Here is an 18,735-nt window from a genome sequence, read left to right as displayed (position 1 = left end):
ATTTGTTCCTTTTTTGAATCAGGTGTGCTGGCTCTGTCACCTTAAATTCAGGATAGTTGGAGCAGTCCATTGGCTCGTCTTGATGGGTAATGGAAAACATGCATTTTTATTATGAGATAATTTATTGTAATACACATAGTTATTTTCTGAGGTTCCGGGCCCTGCAAGCCCTGTATCTTTTAAGTTTTTAAAATAACTTCAACTTTGTGTCATTTCTCCTCAGTCTCTCTGATGCTGTTTACTTCAAATTTCTACCCTGCCTATTGTACATTATTAAATAAACTTAGCACAAAAAGTAAGGAAATTTGCATTTGGTAGATTATTTCTCTGTGGTAACAATGCTTTTTGGCAATAAATCTTATACCGTTGGAAAGCCTGATTAGTTCCCTTTCAAATGGTGCCCCATTTGTAGGAACATGCATTTGTGGGATGAGCAGCAGCGCTGAGTATGTAGGTTGAGCCCATGAAAAATTTTTAAAAAATAAAAAAAAAGTTTGAAGATGTGGTGTCTTAAATAGTAATGCTGTGATGCTGTATGAAGAAGAATCCGCCGACACTGTTCTTGATTATAAAAAGGTTTATTACAAGCAAAGATTCAGCATCAATTTTACAAACTCCTGCAGAGAGCTTGGAGAACGACCAACCCAAATTCTTCCAAAAATCGTTCCGCCTTTTCTTTGTGTGAACAACGTATATATCCTATGCATTGTATCAACATAGGACGTGATATGTGTGAATATACCATTGGATGGATAACTGACCAATCGATGCCTGTTATCTGGCACAACTCCAAAAAAGGTCTCTTCTGTCTTGGGGGGACCCCTACTCATGTTAACAATTTCCAGATGTTCTCAGTAAATGTAGAGTAAAGTTCATAGGACTCCCTTATAACAAACCTTTAAGCAAAGTTTATAGAAAGTTATAGAATGGTCATATACTACAAAGACATATTGGCAATTTAACAATGTATTCATTTCACAAACAGGAGCCTCAGTAGCGTGTGGAAGAAGCATACTCAGCCACAACAGCCTGGCACCTCCTCCTCATGTTGGTCACCAGCCTGGTCACACTCTGCTATGGGATGGCATCCCATTCTTCAACCAGCATTTGTCGCAAGTCAGCCAACGTGGTTGTGTTGGTCACTCTGGCACGAACAACACGGCAAAGCTAATCCCACAAGTGTTCAATGGGGTTGAAGTCAGGACTGCTGGCAGGCCATTCCATCCTCTCCACTCCCACATTTTGGAGGTAGGCTCTGATAAACCCCACCCTTTGGGGGCGAGCGTTGTTATCTTGGAGGATAGGTTTCGGTCCCAGACTGTGGAGATATGGGATTGCCACTGGTTGCAGAATCTCATCTCTATATCTCTCTGCATTGAGATTGCCTCCAATGATGACAAGCCTCGTTTTTCCAGTGAGGGAGATGCCGCCCCACACCATCACACTGCCTCCACCAAAAAGTGTTAATCGGTGCTTCTCCACACTTTGACCCTACAATCCAACTGCCGTAGGCAGAATCTGGACTCATCACTGAACATAACGTTCCTGTGTCAAGTGTCAATAGAAACAGCAAAATAACCTGTTTGGCAATGGCAGAGAAGATTTGGCAAATTTTTCATGGGTGCAACCCACATACTCAGCTCTGCTGCTCATCCCACAAATGCATGTTCCTTACAAATTGGAAACCATTTGAAAGGGAACTAAACAGGCTTTCCAACGGTATAAGACTTATTGGCAAAAAGCATTGTTACCACAGAGAAATAATCTACCAAACACAAATTTCCTTACTTTTTGTGCTAAGTTTAGTAACATCAATTGTTGTCTCTCTTTAGGTGGCAGTAATAAAAAGGAGTCATCCTAACATTTGTTGTGTTCTGGTTTCAGAATGCTGAAGACAGTTGGAGAACAGTTAGATACAAAACAGGATGTAGGCTCTACAGGATGATTCTTTTTCTTGGCAACTATCATGTTTTTTTCCCAGATGATGTACAGATTTTTAAGCATTATATCATCTGAAATGGCTTGAAAAATAGTTCACATAGATGCCGTAAATGGGGCATTCCCGCAGGACCCCCCCAGGTTGGGCTGAGTCCCGAATGTTTACAATGTCTGGCTCTGCCCCTGCTCCAACCTCCTACTTTACCCCAGTGGAAATATGAATATAAATAAAAGTGTATGAGGTATATAAAGATGTATTTACAGAGCAATTCTGGGTATTATGAGGAAGAGGGGCCATCCTCTTCCACAGCCCAACTTGGCTTTGTAAGATGTTCAGCATTGGCCCATGACTTTCCTATAGCTCCCTTTGAAACAACTGTACAACGTGTACTTAGAGAAAAAATTTAAAAAGCGGATCTAAAAATGGACCACATAAGGTTGCAGATGAAAATTTATATTACTGCATTTATTTTTCATATTTTTACTGATAAATTAAATGACAGTGTTGTTGAGAAGTTGCAAAAGCAATATCATGGCAAACAGGATTGATCTGCATGCAAAATAAGAACAAAATGTATTAAAAAAACTATTTGCCAATTCATGGTGGCAATTTCTTTTCACTTTGTCCTATTTGGTTTTTTGAGTACAAACATAAAATCATATGTTTTATTACAGTGACGTACAAACCTTTGTAGACGTGCAATTGTAACAATGTTAATATTTGAAAATAAATGTACGTAACATGCTCCAAAGTTCCACACTTCAACTACATTAAACACAAAAATAAAACAAAAACAACAGCAGTAATTAAATTAGGACTTTGACATAAATAAACTTAGATAAAATAAAGAAAAAGAAAAGAAATCGCTGACATCACAAAAATACCATTTTAAAAAACATATAAGGTGCTGTTCTCAGGAAGGGCATATATTCAGTATGAACCCATACGTGTGTAAAAATACAATTCTATATTATAAGATATATTATTGCATAGGCATGGACACTTTAACTCTGTTTCCTTCATTCTCATTCAGAGTGGCTACATAAGCAGCTTGGCCAGTAAACTGCTCTAGAAGTTAGTGCAGCGCAGGAAGTAGTTGTTCCTCAGCACACGGAACAACTTCCCGGTCCTCAGGCTGTACTCAAACATTTGCGGTCCGCTGTAGATGTAAGTAAAACCTGCAGAACAGAGACTCAATGTTAGTTCATGTGCAAACAATTCTCATTTCGGTTGTTTTGACTTGGAATTCTCAGGTTAGCTTTAAATGCTACTCACCTTTGACCTGGAGAGCTGCAGTCACCTTGCTGGTCAGGCCGGAGAATGTCTGATCCACTCGCTTGGGGAATCCCTGGTCCATGGTCTTCTTGGCCTCATCATAACTGAGGAAACACAGGCAATAATTAGACGGATTCAAATTTTGTAAACCATCTTGTAAAACATCATCACACCTACGTCACGTCACCTGAATTCATTTCATATCATTTTATCATTTGAACGCACCTGTAGTAAGAGCTGCCTACAAAGAACAGAGTCTTGGCAGATTCCACGTCATAGAGGGCCGCATCGATTTTCTTCAGTCTTTTGGGCAGACCAAAACTGGAAATTGGTTTAGGATAGCCTCTCACAAGATCATAGCCACTGAAAGCCCACACACTCTGATCTGCATCGAGATCAGAAGATAATACTTTTTAATATATGCATGTACATAAGATACATAAGGCAGTCTCGACAATGTTGTCAGATTAGGAACCACAGGTAGATAAGGAGAACACATACCTTTAAAGAGAAGGACTCTGTCTGACTGTTGGCTTTCATAAGCAGCGTCGATGTTGGTGGGGGCTTCGGGCCAGAAGTTTGTGATGAGAGTTTGCTGAAGTGTATTGCTCTGAGGGTAGCTCCGCCAGAAGATGCTGAGAACACACAAGAACATAAAGTAGTTTATAATTCATATTGTGTGCAGAGAAAACACTCTTAATGGACTTCAGCATTCAGATTTTTTTTTCTACTGTATGTCTGCATTACTTGTCCTTGAAGAAGAGCATCTCTCCTCGCAGGGTGGCGACAGCATCCAGGACCAGGGTTGAATCACAGGCATCAGGGGTGGTGGGGGGCTCAGGTTCATCTATATCTCCATCCGTATCAGGGTTTGGACCTGGAGGTTATAAAAATCAGAATCTCATTACAGCAATGACATAAAACCAAGTGGTATCAAGTGTGTACAACAGGCTGCTCTTTTGAACCATTCGTGAATACAGCTACAAAAAGTAATGCACTGTAATTTGTATGTATTCCACGTATTTATTACTGTATGCACCATGTTGAGTGCTGCTGAATAAGTAGTAACTACTTGAGGGGACAGGTGTTTAAACCAAAACCACAATCTTTTTTTCTAATCTGAACTAATTGTTCTGGTGCCAGAACTTAACTGACGATAATCGTTTGTCGGCTAAACTCAACTGCAACAGCCCCTGAAAGGACCGTCTCCTCACTGTGCCCTGTACCCGGCTTACAGTAACCTTTATGCAGATAAGCTTAACTGACCGCTAAACTTAATTGTCACGTGACCAGCCAGCGGTCGTAATTTCGTACGATATCAAACGAATTGGTGTGCATACGTTTTCGTGGATATGATACAAACCGGTTAACGAGAATGCGTTGCAAACAGGCATGGATGATCCAGCCCGTTAGTACTAACCATAGAGAGACTGGATGCCGTTGACATCATCCCGGGGCAGAACGAAGGTGTCTGGATTATTGTATGAGTACACAGGGTACATGAGAGCACCAGGATCATCAGAGTGAGACAAGCCCAGGGAGTGGCCAAACTCATGGGCAGCCACCAGGAAGAGGACGTAGCCTACAGCAGGAAACACAGAAGTATAGGTTAGTTACAGCTCCTCTCCATTATTATAGCATGTCGAAACATACACTGACAGTAGCAGTTAGTGAGTAAAAGAGAACAAACTGACCGGTATTTGAGTGGAAAGTGAAGGACTCATCATCATCAAAATGAGCGTCTCCTCCAATGTTAGGGCCTGGGGCGAAGGCATGGGCAAGAGTGCCATCAGGGCCATCAAAGGGGTAAAAATCACCATGTGCTGTTGACAAGAAATCATACTCATGTCAGGTTTCCCAAACCAAATAGAGCTGCAAGCCAACAATTACTGTAAAAAAAATCAGAACAGGGTTTTTAAAATGCATCTTAGCGCTATTATTATTATTATTATTGTGATACAAGACACAGCAAACACATGTAGTTACAGCAAAGACGCTTTATGGGACGTCACAACCAATACCCTGAGCACAGAGAGAGTATATAACTGGGAAAGACACAAGAAAAGTGATTGTGAACTCACCTTGGCGGCCAAAGGAGATCATGATGTCAGCGGTGCCACTGTAGATTCTTGTGAATCTCAGAGGAGTGACTTTGGCCCAAACCTGCAGCGCTTTCTCTATGGAGTCATCTACCTCTGACACAGACATGTCAGGTGTGTAGTTCTCTATCCTGTAGGACAGAAAATATACTTAAATAATTAACGACATGCACTGCCTACATTAAGTTTCTCTCACACATTTTCTCTTCAGATCAGTCACCTGTAGGTAAGGCTGTTTTTCTCCCACTTGAGGTCACTTCCAAATGTGGAGAATCTGGCAATTTTGGTGTCTGGGACGCCACAGCGGGGCTTCTTCATCATCGTCATGGTGTCAGCATCCAGCGTCCCGGTGATGTGGAGGCCAAAGAATCTCTGCATCTCACTCAGCTTCCTGCTCACCGTGCTGATCCCCCCTCTGCCAGATGGACCTTTCTCCTCTGTTAGGTTGAAGAATTTCTTCAGGTAGCTCTGTAAAAAAGAACAGGAGTTTGATACTTAAACATGCATCAGCTGCAGGATCTACATAATATACACTATGTAGTAAGAAGAGATCTGTTTGTTAATATGCAGAACTATTTACAGCAGCTTCACATATTTTTTTTTTCCTGTACAGCATAACATTAAGATTTCAGGATGAATTCAAGTTTCCACATGCTTGAAGATCAAGGCAAAGGAATAATACATGCCTCTGCAAAATCCTCATCTTGCTCAGTAACATGCGATATTGGCACGCAGTAAACTGCGACAGCCAGGCTCACTAGACTGCACAGATTGAAAGTCTTCATGTTTTGTTGAATACAACTTGTGTTTCTGAGCTGCAGGTAGCTGTTATATAGGCTGAGGACAGGGCGTGTTACGTCCTTGAATCAGTGACTCAATATTCCTTTTATGGATACGAGAGGAAGTTGTGCTTCGATTGTTCACCCAACAAAAAAGTTTCCCAAAACAAGACACTAATTATGATGACATAACACATTTTGGTATGTGTAACAGACTATGCCTGGTGAAATTTTTATCAAATAAAGATTACATTACAACAATCTCACGAATCTGCCATAGGGTTAGGGGTTGTACTACTACTTGTATATCTTCTTTAGATCCACTTATTTTGCATGAGTTCTCAGTTTTCCAACAGTCATATTGCTCATGGCTTCAGAAGATGAAGGGTATCTGGAAAATTAGTTTCACAAAAAAATCTAATGAAAAAGCCAATATAACATTTTGAATTTGTATTTGGATCCAGATTTGCCTGAAATTGTTCATTTAAGATTTGGTCAGAAAGATGCCTTATCTTGAAATGTTAAGAAATCTTTTAAAAAAAATGCCCAAATTCCATTTGCTTAGGAAGCTTGTTTAATATGTTTATGAGCTCCAGGACAGCTACCAAATGGAGCTGATGATGACATTGTTTTATCAACCTTGAAAAATATGTCGGAATCTGCAAACTGATCATCAAGATGTGCAAAAAAAACAAATCATATATTCCTGGTGTCATCTCCCAACCTTCCATCAAATGTAAAGTAGCCTAGTTATTAAAATAACAAAGAAATAATCAGGATCAAAGATATAACCCTCTTAGCAGTGGTAACAGCTGACAATGAACACTTTATTTATATTACATTTTAGATACTTAAATATTGGAATAAACTGTCAAATGAATGATGATTAGGGTGTCAACATCTTGATCTGTGTTTTACTTCATCCCAAAGACATATATGCATTCTGAGCCACGCAGTCTTTTTAAAGTATCTCCTCTGAGAGGTTTGACAGAAACACTTGCCATTTATATGTGTTTGACAATTTTTTTTCATATTTTGTTCAGGTGTTCTCTCATCAATACGCTATACCTCTGACTCACAAAGTCTCTTCCCCAGCCCACATGTTGTTGCTTCTGGTAAGACAGTGACATGCTTTGACATGTTGTGTCATGTCATTGTGAGCAAAAGCCCTGTTACCCTAAATAACATTTTACATTAAAAGTTCTGACGTGTGTACCTTTACACCTACCTTTAGTACCTTTAGATGCCTACTGCAGAGTCATGTATTATGCTGTGCCATAATAATTATTTATTCATTAATATGGGCCTTACCATATTTTCTACTATAACTCCCCAAGTCAGTTTATTTTATAACATATGTATGGGTGTTTTACTGCATACAAAACATATAGGGTCTTTCACTTGATGGAGGATCTGCGTGTATTGGTTGGTGGTTATTTTCAATCCAGATGTGTCTATAGTAATCTATAACCACTTTGTACATCAATGATGTGGAAAGCTACATTGTGGTCACTGTTACTCAATAGCGAACAAGGAGGAGTAGCAGTGTCTCTTGCAAATTGTCTCAGGTACATTGATCAACACCAGTATATGAAGACACTCAGAGAGAATGAATGTGTTGCAATAAAAAAAGGCAACAATTCATGTTTTATAGATATACAATAGGACATTGTCACAGTACTGGTAGAATCACAGAGATGTTTTATATGTTGTTAAGTGTCTTGAAATGGAGGTATCATCTAAAATGTAAATACAACACAAAAAATGTACTTTGATACAAGGTACAAATGCCATTATTACAACATTGTATTACACGCTGAGGTACCGTAACACTTTAACCACTGTCCTGGATTCATCAGTTACCCAGTTTGGTATTGGGTACATTGTGGTTATTGCTGAATCTAGGAGTTTCGTAACACTTTGTATACACACACATTAAATACACAGCACCATTGGCTTCAGGCTACATGGTGGCTTTCCTTCAATTATCTCCTCCCTGTCAGTACTTCATTGTCGTCATTCTTCTTGCATTCCAGCAGGTCTTTAGCAGGGCTGGTAGACAAGACATGTTTGGAGTTGGAGTCAAATTTGTAGTGGATGTTTCCCTTAAAGAAGTGGACAACTCCTGTTGGGAATGAAGATTCATTATTGTGATACATGAAATGTATATTTTTGAACTCAGATTTCAACATTGAACTCAAGTCTGCCTGAGTAGATTTGCATAGACTCAATACTGTCTGTTTCAACTGATCAAAAGTGTTTGATTTGTTAAGGTGTGAATTTCTTTTGGAGCCAACCTGGGTTTTAAATAAAATGTCTCACTCACAGTGACCCAAAGTAAAATGCTTTGTTCTACTTTTTCAAGGTTGGGCTGGAAGTCAGTCATGTCAATATATATATATATATATATATATTAGGGCTGTCAAAATAACGCGTTAATTTCGATTCATTAATCTGAGAAAAAATAACGCGTTAAAAAAGAAAATAACGCAGATTAATCCATTCCATATTGAACTTTGACCCAGAGCCGTTCTAGCCACCATTCGACTGTAAAATGGAGGGAGACGAGAATACGCTGCCTGGATCATTGATTGGAACATTTACTTATAAAAATCTTCTTCTTGAATAGGCTTGGTTACCAAAATCCGGTGCTAATACGGCACCGGTGCCTTAACGACCGGTATCTACCGGACCGAATAGCAACGCGGATTTCGGCGCCTCATTCCGGTGCCACTGATATGTCTGCGCTTCTCTCGGATCCTCTGAAAACGGACGTTACAGGCAAAATCGCTGCATGTGACGCTAGTTAACACTATACTCGACAGCAGCTAACGTTAGCCTACCGCTAGCTAGTAGCTGGATTAAACACGGTTAAAATGCTGACAGCTAACGTTAAACGGTGTAAAGTGTAAATGTATCTATCGGTTCAGGCACTGTTAAGGCACAGGGCACAGGCCAAATATGTACGCGATTAATTTAGATTAATTAATCACAGAGTACGTAATTAATTAGATTACATTTTTTAATCGATTATATATATATATATATATATATATATATACACACACACACACACACATATATACACATATAAATAGATATACATACATATCTATATATACATTTCTATGGGAGTTGGAATCCCCGGCCACTGCTGCTCTATAAGTGTCGGTGATCCCGCCATCGTCTTCTGCTGCTCATTGTACCTACATATCAGACACACGGAAAACATGTTTCTACGTTTTCCTCGTAGGTTACACTGTTGCAGGGCATGCCACAGTGCATGTTGTGTCTAATGACGCCAGCAAAGTCACCCAGACTAATTAGCTTAAAACCCACATTGGATGAGACATACAGTAGCAAAGCCAGTGACAGTAAGCTATTCTGCTTCAAGACATTTGTAAGTTGTCATTACATTAAAACCTAAGGAAGTAGTCAAGCCAAATTTATTTATATAGCCTAATATAACAAATCACACATTTTTCATATGACACCCTCTGTCCCTTGACCCTCACAGAACATGAACTTGGAAAGAGGACTACACAAACAAACGAGGCACACCATTCACACAGATAGGAGAAAGAAAAACAACACACAATACATGAGATAAAGACACAGATTACGATCCAAACATCTAAAATGAGAAACCGACAGGCTGGGAGAGAGAGAGAGAGAGAGAGAGAGAGAGAGAGAGAGAGAGAGAGAGAGCAAGAGGTCCCAGGACAGCCGATGGTCCGAGTGAAAGAAGGGCATTTTAAGTTGCTGATCATAAGAGAGGATAGGATGACGTAACACCGAGATTATTTGTGAAATTACACAGTAGTCTGGAATTACTGTTACTGGTGTCTATGTCGAGCAGGGCCACTGACCAGCATCTCAGCTTTGTCTGCGTCTAGGAGCAAAAAATGATGTGACTTCCAGTCTGGTTTGCGTTAGATTAATTAGCTGTGCAGTACTTGGTAGCCTTGTCCGCCTAAATGAATTATAAATAAACATAAAAAACTAGTAGGCTACTTGCAGTATATTAAATCGTTTTTTTTAACGGTGGCCGACAGGGGCAAACGCCCTGCAACTTAAGAAAACACACGCAAATAGACAAAACACAAGCAAATTAAGAAAACAACTTCATTAATTTGACAACACATGTGCAGCATTCAGCTGCAAATACACACAACACAACCAAATACATAAACGCACTGCTAATAAAAAACGATGCAAAAAGAAAAGCACGCAAACCCCGAAAAAAGAAGCGATGCAAAAAGAAAAACAACTTCATTAATTTGACAACACATGCGCAGCATTCAGCAAACGCACTGCAAATACACACAACACAACCAAATAGATAAACGCACTGCAAATACACACAACACAACCAAATACATAAACGCTGTGCAAATACACACAACACAACGAAATACACAAACGCACTGCAAATACACACAACACAACCAAATACACAAACGCACTGCAAATACACACAACACAACCAAATACATAAACGCTCTGCAAATACACACAACACAACGAAATACACAAACGCACTGCAAATACACACAACACAACCAAATACACAAACGCACTGCAAATACACACAACACAACCAAATACATAAACGCTCTGCAAATACACACAACACAACCAAATAGATAAACGCACTGCAAATACACACAACACAACCAAATAGATAAACGCACTGCAAATACACACAACACAACCAAATAGATAAATGCACTGCAAATACACACAACACAACCAAATACATAAACGCACTGCAAATACACACAACACAACCAAATAGATAAACGCACTGCAAATACACACAACCAAATAGATAAACGCACTGCAAATACACACAACACAACCAAATACATAAACGCACTGCAAATACACACAACACAACCAAATACATAAACGCACTGCAAATACACACAACACAACCAAATACATAAACGCGCTGCAAATATGAAACGATGCAAAAAGAAAAGCACACAAACCCAGAAAACAAATGCAACAAAAAAACGCTGCATCCAGATTACACAACGGAAGTTCTCCAGACCTCTAGAGGGAGCAGCTAGTGGAACAGCTGGATTTTCGACCCCACGGGGAGAGAGGGAGAGAGAGAGAGAGAGAGAGAGAGAGAGAGAGAGAGAGAGAGAAACTGCATAGACTGTAAATATTAAATCTATGTTTGAGATATATTTTCTCTGGTTTGGTGGGTGTGTCTCGGCTCAGGTCAGCTGATACTCAATCAGCAGAGACGTCTGTAAACTCGTGGTGATAAAACATTTAAAACTGCATCAGCGTTTAACGTTGACGTTTGTTTAAGCCATATTACATGAGAGGGTTTAATTTCGAGGTCCGAAATTACTGAAGTGTAATATTGTGATTGTACAAGGGTTACCAACAAAATAAGTGATCAATCTGTATTCATATTGTGGAGCAATTCGCTCTTGAAATACAAAAAACAGACAGGATTTATAATCCCTCCCTGTTAGTAAACCAGCCAATTTACCGTGGGATTTATCAAATGAATAAATCCCGCCCGCACATATAAACACAAAACTGCTTTGCTAACTCCAACGTGTTGTAAGTAAGACATCTGCTGAAAAAGTTATTGTATTCATTAGTATGATTGCCGTACTGTTTAGTTCACAAACACCCAACACACCAAAGTACAAACACATAGCGGACCAGACGCGAGCTTTTATTTTGAAAAGCCGAAGCTCGGGGACAGCACCAGCCAGGAGGGCATGAGACGGGAGCATAGACTGCATATTATTAATATATTGTTATTATTATTAATAATAATAATAATAATAATAATAATATGAATTTAATATCGGTTAATAACGGTCGAAAATCCAGCTGTTCCACTAGCTGCTCCCTCTAGAGGTCTGGAGAACTTCCGTTGTGTAATCTGGATGCAGCGTTTTTTTGTTGCATTTGTTTTCTGGGTTTGTGTGCTTTTCTTTTTGCATCGTTTCATATTTGCAGCGCGTTTATATATTTGGTTGTGTTGTGTGTATTTGCAGTGCATTTATCTATTTGGTTGTGTTGTGTGTATTTGCAGTGCATTTATCTATTTGGTTGTGTTGTGTGTATTTGCAGTGCATTTATCTATTTGGTTGTGTTGTGTGTATTTGCAGTGTGTTTATCTATTTGGTTGTGTTGTGTGTATTTGCAGCGCGTTTATCTATTTGGTTGTGTTGTGTGTATTTGCAGCGCGTTTATATATTTGGTTGTGTTGTGTGTATTTGCAGTGCATTTATCTATTTGGTTGTGTTGTGTGTATTTGCAGTGTGTTTATGTATTTGGTTGTGTTGTGTGTATTTGCAGTGCGTTTATGTATTTGGTTGTGTTGTGTGTATTTGCAGTGCGTTTATCTATTTGGTTGTGTTGTGTGTATTTGCAGTGCGTTTATCTATTTGGTTGTGTTGTGTGTATTTGCAGTGCGTTTATGTATTTGGTTGTGTTGTGTGTATTTGCAGTGCGTTTATGTATTTGGTTGTGTTGTGTGTATTTGCAGTGCGTTTATGTATTTGGTTGTGTTGTGTGTATTTGCAGTGCGTTTATCTATTTGGTTGTGTTGTGTGTATTTGCAGTGCGTTTATGTATTTGGTTGTGTTGTGTGTATTTGCAGCTGAATGCTGCACATGTGTTGTCAAATTAATGAAGTTGTTTTCTTAATTTGCTTGTGTTTTGTCTATTTGCGTGTGTTTTCTTAAGTTGCAGGGCGTTTGCCCCTGTCGGCCACTTTATTTTTTAACCTAATTATTTTACACTGAAATGACACACTCAAGTCTGTCTGTCTGTCAGCTCTGACAGCGTTGCATCACGTGCACCTGCGCAATATCATAGCCTATGATTTCCGAAAATAGTACTATGTCAACTAGTGATATCAGCACAAGAACTGTTGAGGAATATGCAACATAATACTATACAATAATATACAATAAGACAATTGTTTTTGTCATATGTTATAATAACTGACAGACACTATCATTTCAGCAGCTCTGTGCATGTCCTTGCACAGAGCGAGGCTGAACATAGGAGCTCAGCTTCGCGGCTAACCCTGGGGGATGCTACCGTAGTTGCGGGCGGGTGCGCCTGCAGTTATAAAACGATTATTAGACTAAAACATTGAAATATGCCAATTCTGATATGTTCATATAGCCTACTCAAAACAGACGGGGCAACCTAATGCAGACAAGTTAGCTCACCGTTTTTAGGTGATATGCCATGTTTGTAGTTGAGCTGTGATATGCAAACTGTTGCTTGCAAACTTTGCATTCGACTTTTTTTCTATTATCTATTTTTGTAAAATGCTGCCACACTGCCGATGTCTTTGACATGGTAGAGGAGGACTGACTATAAATTAAACGCTCACGATTAAATAAATATTCAGCAAACCACCAGACCAAGGCCTTCTAGTACTTTCTTCATTCTGTCTCCAGTGGGTTGGGCTGATCCAAAAAGTGAAAACAAGGGGGGTGTTCTGAAGACAGACTGTTACCTGTGAAACAAGTAATTAGTGCTTTCCACCTGATGAAATTAACATCAAAGCCCGTCTACGGAAAGCCGTTCCACTCCCTATTAAGCCCCATTGTACCTACTTTGGTTGCAGTTCCACCAGAGTTCCACTGGGGGTGATCACGGTCCAGTGCAAAATGAATGGGACCCTATGGAGCTAGACGGCTAAATTTGTCTCTTTCGCCTGATTGTCGATGAGAAATCTCAGATTTGATTGTAGTTTTTGCAAGTTCAACATGGATTATAGGTCAAAAGTTGAATGAACGAGTACTTATGTCCTTTTGAGTTGTTACAGGTTGAGTCGTTGTTGCCCATAACACGCTAGCATTCTGCTAATGAATGCTGATTGGTCAGTGAAGGACAGATTACGACCAGAGATCCCGCTTGACGGCATCCGAAGCAGAACCAGAATGTCAGAGTGAATATTTCAGCGTGGTCTTTAAAACATTAGCAAACCTCTTTCTAGCACGTGTGTTGACAGGGAGAGTCTAACCTGTCCGCTGTGTTGTCGATGCCTCGAGAGAAAAAAGGAAGTGACTCAGAGCTCGCCGTAAAGCAGTATCTCTGGCCGTATATGTGTATGACGTCATTGACATTTTAACAAAAAAGCCACTTTAAAAAAATCTAACATCCAGCAGTGTGTATTTTCTTTGCCTCCCCTTTCGAATGCAACATTCAAATTACTAGACAAAAAATTATATCCTGAGAAAAGTGGATTTTGAGGGGTATAGCTCCATAGAGTCCCATTCATTCTGCACTGGCCTGTGAGCGCCCCCTATATGGAACTCTGGTGGAACTGCAACCAGTTCAGAAGCCGGAAGTAACGAGAGAGTGGAACTTCTTCCCTTATTAGAAATTCTTTGTTAACACGGCAAAAAATAATAATAAAAATACATTCTAAAAAGAAAAAAAAAGAAATTAACACGGCAAAAAATCGACCAATCAGAATTTTGGTTTGAACACACCTCCCTGTAAGACCAGCTCGCTCTCGGGTGCACAGATGGGCGCAGGTGCATTTGCTATTTAAACGACGTGGCCGCTGGACGGGAAATTGACAACTGCGTCGGTCTTAAACTAACAAAGACACTTGCATCGGGCTTTGCGCTGCGCTGCACCGGGTGCAAGATAGGGCCCATCATTTTTATGCAAATTGCTGTTAGCCATGCTCCATCCAAGACAGAATAGACAGAACAGAATACATTCAATACAAGAGTACAGCCAGCAGGCAGTTAGCTTAGCATAAAGACTGGAAGAAAGGGGAAGCTGTGGGAAACTGTCAGATCTTAAATAGCTCCAACACTCATGGCCAGTGAAGAACACAGTGTAATGCTCATTTCTGAAGTGAAGAGCAGCATCTACAGATTTTATTCTGGAGGGGAAGCCCAAGTCTGAGATGTTTCTTGGAAAACCCTCCTCAATTGAACTGCCTCAGCACCCAGTATTGATGACCTGAAACAAAAACATTACTGTCTCACATTTACAGATACATTATATTTTAGGATCAGAGCATGTGAGCTGAGTGGAGCGGGAGGGTCTTAGACAGAGCGTAGAGCGGCATTTTTAAAAGGACGGAGCGTCGCTCTATTTCCCGCTCCAATTTCGCTCCGCTCACACCACGTGTCTGAAGCATGCTCAGTCAAGCCTGACCCAGAATCCATCTGTCTTGCACTGTCATCAACAGACTATTTTCATTCAAAACTCGGCTCATTAATGGAGTTCAAAAAGTACTTCAAAAAAGAAAACGAGAAATCATACAGGTAGGCCTATAGCCTGTATATTTTTATTTATATAATTAGGCCCATTAATTTGTTTAATTTTACAGCAGTTTTTTTTTTTTGTACAATTGATATAAGCCAATTTAAATTTTAATCTTGTGCGCTGCGCAAAAGTTCAGTTATAAGAATGTTAGCCTAATGTATATTTTTGTTTATATAATTTTTATTTATATTATTAGGCCCATTTATTCGTTTTTGTTATTTTTGTTCAAATTTTTGTGACTAATTTGTAATTTGAAATAAAACATTTCTATTTGAAAATTGTTGTTGTTGCTCATTAGTTCTTTAAGAAGTAAGGCTGTGGTCTAAGCTAAAAGTGATATACATGTAGATTTTTTCCTTTTTTGGAGCGAGCGGGGGACGATTTGAGTGGAGCGCGAAGCAAACTGCGTTGAGCGCTGAGCGATGATGAGCGGAGCGGCCTGATGTAGCTTTGAGCGGGGGAGCGGAGGGGTGAACAGTTCTGTGAGCGATGAGCTGAGATTCTCACCGCTCCACTCTGCTCATATGCTCTGTTTAGGATATATCTTTATTTTACCTTTGAAAAACACGTTAACATTCCTCTCCACATTCTCATAGACAGCATCCAAGCAGGGAGGTACTGTGTCTTGCCACAGACTGCTACTCAGGGTGATTTCAGTTTCATCAAACTGTGGATGTTTGCGCCACATAAATCTGAAAAGGCATAAAGTTATCTCAAAAACATTTTTTAATTATTATTGTTTTGTCCAGTATCAAAGGAGACACCAGGTGAGAAGCAAGTCTGTCTGTCACCCTGCATGATGTAGATATATGGTCTGGACAGTTCACGCACCTATCTTTGAAAAACAGGAACCCTGTTGTAATTCTGTAACCACATCAAAGGACAAATCTGGATCACATTTGTCAGGTGTCTTGGAGGAGGTTGTTTTGAGAATAGTGAAGCAAAATTGGGACTGATACCTGCAGGCAACAGAAGTAAACAGTTTAGGACCCTGCCCTTTGAAATGTACCAGCTCAGTATTTTCTTTAAAGTGCAAGGATACTGTGATTCACACGAGTATCATCATCATCTGCAAATAATCAAATCAATTCCAAACCAAAGTCATAGAAGCCTGTAGGAAGTAACATTTGCATAACTTAGTTAGAACACATGTTATGATGAAGATAAACATTTATAATTACTGGACATTTGTGTGTAGTGTGTGTTACGCTTACTATTTCAACAGAATAATGATGAAACAATAGAAAGAGGATGTTGTGGTTTTTAAGATTTGTTCCCACAGCAGTGGTGTGGCAACCCACACCACTGCTGTGGGAACAAATCTTTTTGTAAATCTTTGATTACAAAAGTCTCACCATGTGCGTTCACACTCATTTTGTGCAACTAAACTGACATGCAAATATTTTATATGCAATAACTACATATCCAATATTTGTGCGTATTCAATTTTGTACATTAGAGATGAGAATTTCTGAATTTAGCACGTTACACACTATCTCACAATGCAGTCACAGTGTATGACATGTATTACATTTTCTATTTGTCTGCTTTGGAAAATAATCAGCAACCTTTCTGAATCCAAATGAATCTAGTTAACTCACCATACAGGTGTTCAGGACATCTTTCACATCGTGGAAGGAGAGCTGAAGTTCATAATTGGGGGCAAGGTTGTATGCTGGGTACATAATAGCTCCAGGGTCAGATGAGTAGGGCAGGCCAAGCTCATGGCCAAATTCATGGACTGCTACAGCAAATAGGTTGAAACCTAGAGCAAGAACACAAGCCTTGTGAGGGTTTTATGGCACAGAAAGGTTGTCAAGATGCACAAAACTGTTTACATAAATGTCAGTGAGAGAAAAAAGGACTTCTCAATATAGAAATCAGTTCATCTGTCAGGACTGCAGGGGGCTGAGGTGGTTTTTGCCTTTGACGGAAAAAAAGTGGTACGCTAAATGGGATATGGAAACGCCTTTGTCGATTAAGATCTGACGTACAAACTTTTCATCGACATGACTGATTAGCTGTGTCCACTGTTGGTGCCGTCCAGGATATTGTTATAACGTGTCTTCGTCTCTGGACAGCTAGAAACATGGAAAAATTAAAAATTGCACAATTGAACCAAATTCCTGTATTCCTTCCTCCATTTTTCTCTCGTAGATGGGTAAGATGGCCAAGGTGATTGTTTTCCAGGTAGCAACCTTTACTTCTTCTAGTCTGTTTACTGGAGGATTACAGCCATGTGTAGCCTATAGCGCCAACTTCTGACTTCTGCTCCAAACAAGTCGATGGAAGCGCCTAATTTGCATTTGTTTATTGCAACATTTCAAAAATTTGATCAAAATGTACAATTGATAATTGAATGGAAAACACAACTCCCTCACTCCCTCGTACTGTACCAGTACTAAATCTAGCCTGTCTCGAATATATAATATAATCTCGTTTTTTTTAAATATATTTTAAATGTGTAACACCACTTGATCCATGGTGAAAGGTTGTTTCGTTTCACTATATACAGTGTATATGGTTGAAATGACAATAAAACCCTTGACTTGACTTGAATTAAAGCTCCAGTCTCTTCCACGCCCCTCTGAAGACTTTGTTAACCTTCGAGGTTGGGATAGGTAGGTTGTAGCTAGCGATCCTGAGGATAGAAGGTAGAATTTTACTACTATTTAATTCATCTTTGCTAATCTGACATGTGACATCCCCATCTCTGTTGGCTGCTGGGATGTCTATCTGTTTGTGTTCTATGTTGCAGATGCCGGTAGGTGTGGTCGAGTCATCAATTATTGGAGACTTACCGGGCCCAGTGTTCTCCAGTATAAGAGCACACCCCATGTTCACCCCATGTGTTGCACTTTGGGCTAGAGAGGAGGGAAACGCTGTTCCCTATGTTCCATGCTCCCTGTGGTTTGTGTTTTCTTTACCACACAACACACCACTTACTATTCCTTCATTCATGCATACACACTGACACCACTGACTTACTGACTGCCACACTTTGCCAACATGGCAAAATGGTACCTTTGCTGCAGCTTTGTGTCATCTTGTGGTTATTTTTGTCATGGTTTTGAGCTAACCTTGACAGACACACTTGTGGGGTAGAATAATGTGCTTGCCATGCTAGTGGCATGGGTCTTTGGATGGCAATGTCCTTCTGTTGATCGGTCAGTCGGTCAGCACTTTGGTCCAGACTAAAATATCTCAACAACTATTAAATGGATGGCCATGGAATTGTGTAAAGACATAATGGTCCCCAGAGGACGAATTTTACGCAAATGTCCTAATCAGTTGGACTGGACATTAAACAGACTTTATCCTCTCAGATCCCGAGTTCAAAGTCTGTGTAATGTCT

General features: G+C 39.8%; 2 protein-coding genes across 2 annotated transcripts; both read right to left on the bottom strand.

The window, feature by feature from the left end:
• Nucleotides 1-2,507: 2,507 nt before the first annotated feature.
• On the bottom strand, nucleotides 2,508-6,172 carry LOC116058152 (collagenase 3-like). The gene is made up of 10 exons (XM_031310851.2): nucleotides 6,000-6,172; nucleotides 5,534-5,781; nucleotides 5,296-5,444; nucleotides 4,909-5,037; nucleotides 4,635-4,796; nucleotides 3,962-4,091; nucleotides 3,716-3,849; nucleotides 3,440-3,599; nucleotides 3,215-3,318; nucleotides 2,508-3,117 (listed from the first exon to the last, which is right to left on the bottom strand). Exons 1-10 carry the CDS (start codon nucleotides 6,096-6,098, stop codon nucleotides 3,008-3,010), a joined length of 1,425 nt encoding a protein of 474 aa, XP_031166711.1. The 5' UTR covers nucleotides 6,099-6,172; the 3' UTR covers nucleotides 2,508-3,007.
• Nucleotides 6,173-7,835: 1,663 nt separating this feature from the next.
• On the bottom strand, nucleotides 7,836-18,218 carry LOC116058092 (collagenase 3). Its single transcript, XM_035990971.1, is given in 11 exon segments — nucleotides 7,836-8,238; nucleotides 9,219-9,300; nucleotides 14,916-15,045; nucleotides 15,047-15,071; nucleotides 15,936-16,072; nucleotides 16,212-16,233; nucleotides 16,236-16,292; nucleotides 16,295-16,339; nucleotides 16,982-16,994; nucleotides 16,997-17,145; nucleotides 18,077-18,218. Coding segments are annotated over 11 exon segments (963 nt in total). The 3' UTR covers nucleotides 7,836-8,077.
• Between the last annotated feature and the right edge of the window lie 517 nt (nucleotides 18,219-18,735).

This window comes from Sander lucioperca, chromosome 13, assembly GCF_008315115.2.
Source record: "Sander lucioperca isolate FBNREF2018 chromosome 13, SLUC_FBN_1.2, whole genome shotgun sequence".
In the NCBI taxonomy this organism is placed as follows: Eukaryota; Metazoa; Chordata; class Actinopteri; order Perciformes; family Percidae; genus Sander; species Sander lucioperca.
The sequence above is the reverse complement of the archived record's forward strand: the minus strand, read 5'-3'. Positions and strand labels throughout refer to the sequence as shown.

Coding starts and splice junctions, on each gene's coding strand:
- LOC116058152 (XM_031310851.2), bottom strand. CDS start 6,098: ATGAAGACTTTCAATCTGTGCAGTCTAGTGAGCCTGGCTGTCGCAGTT. Junction 5,038..5,295: donor GATCTCCTTTGGCCGCCAAG/GTGAGTTCACAA, acceptor TCTTGTCAACAG/CACATGGTGATTTTTACCCC. Junction 3,319..3,439: donor GTAGGCAGCTCTTACTACAG/GTGCGTTCAAAT, acceptor GTGTTTCCTCAG/TTATGATGAGGCCAAGAAGA.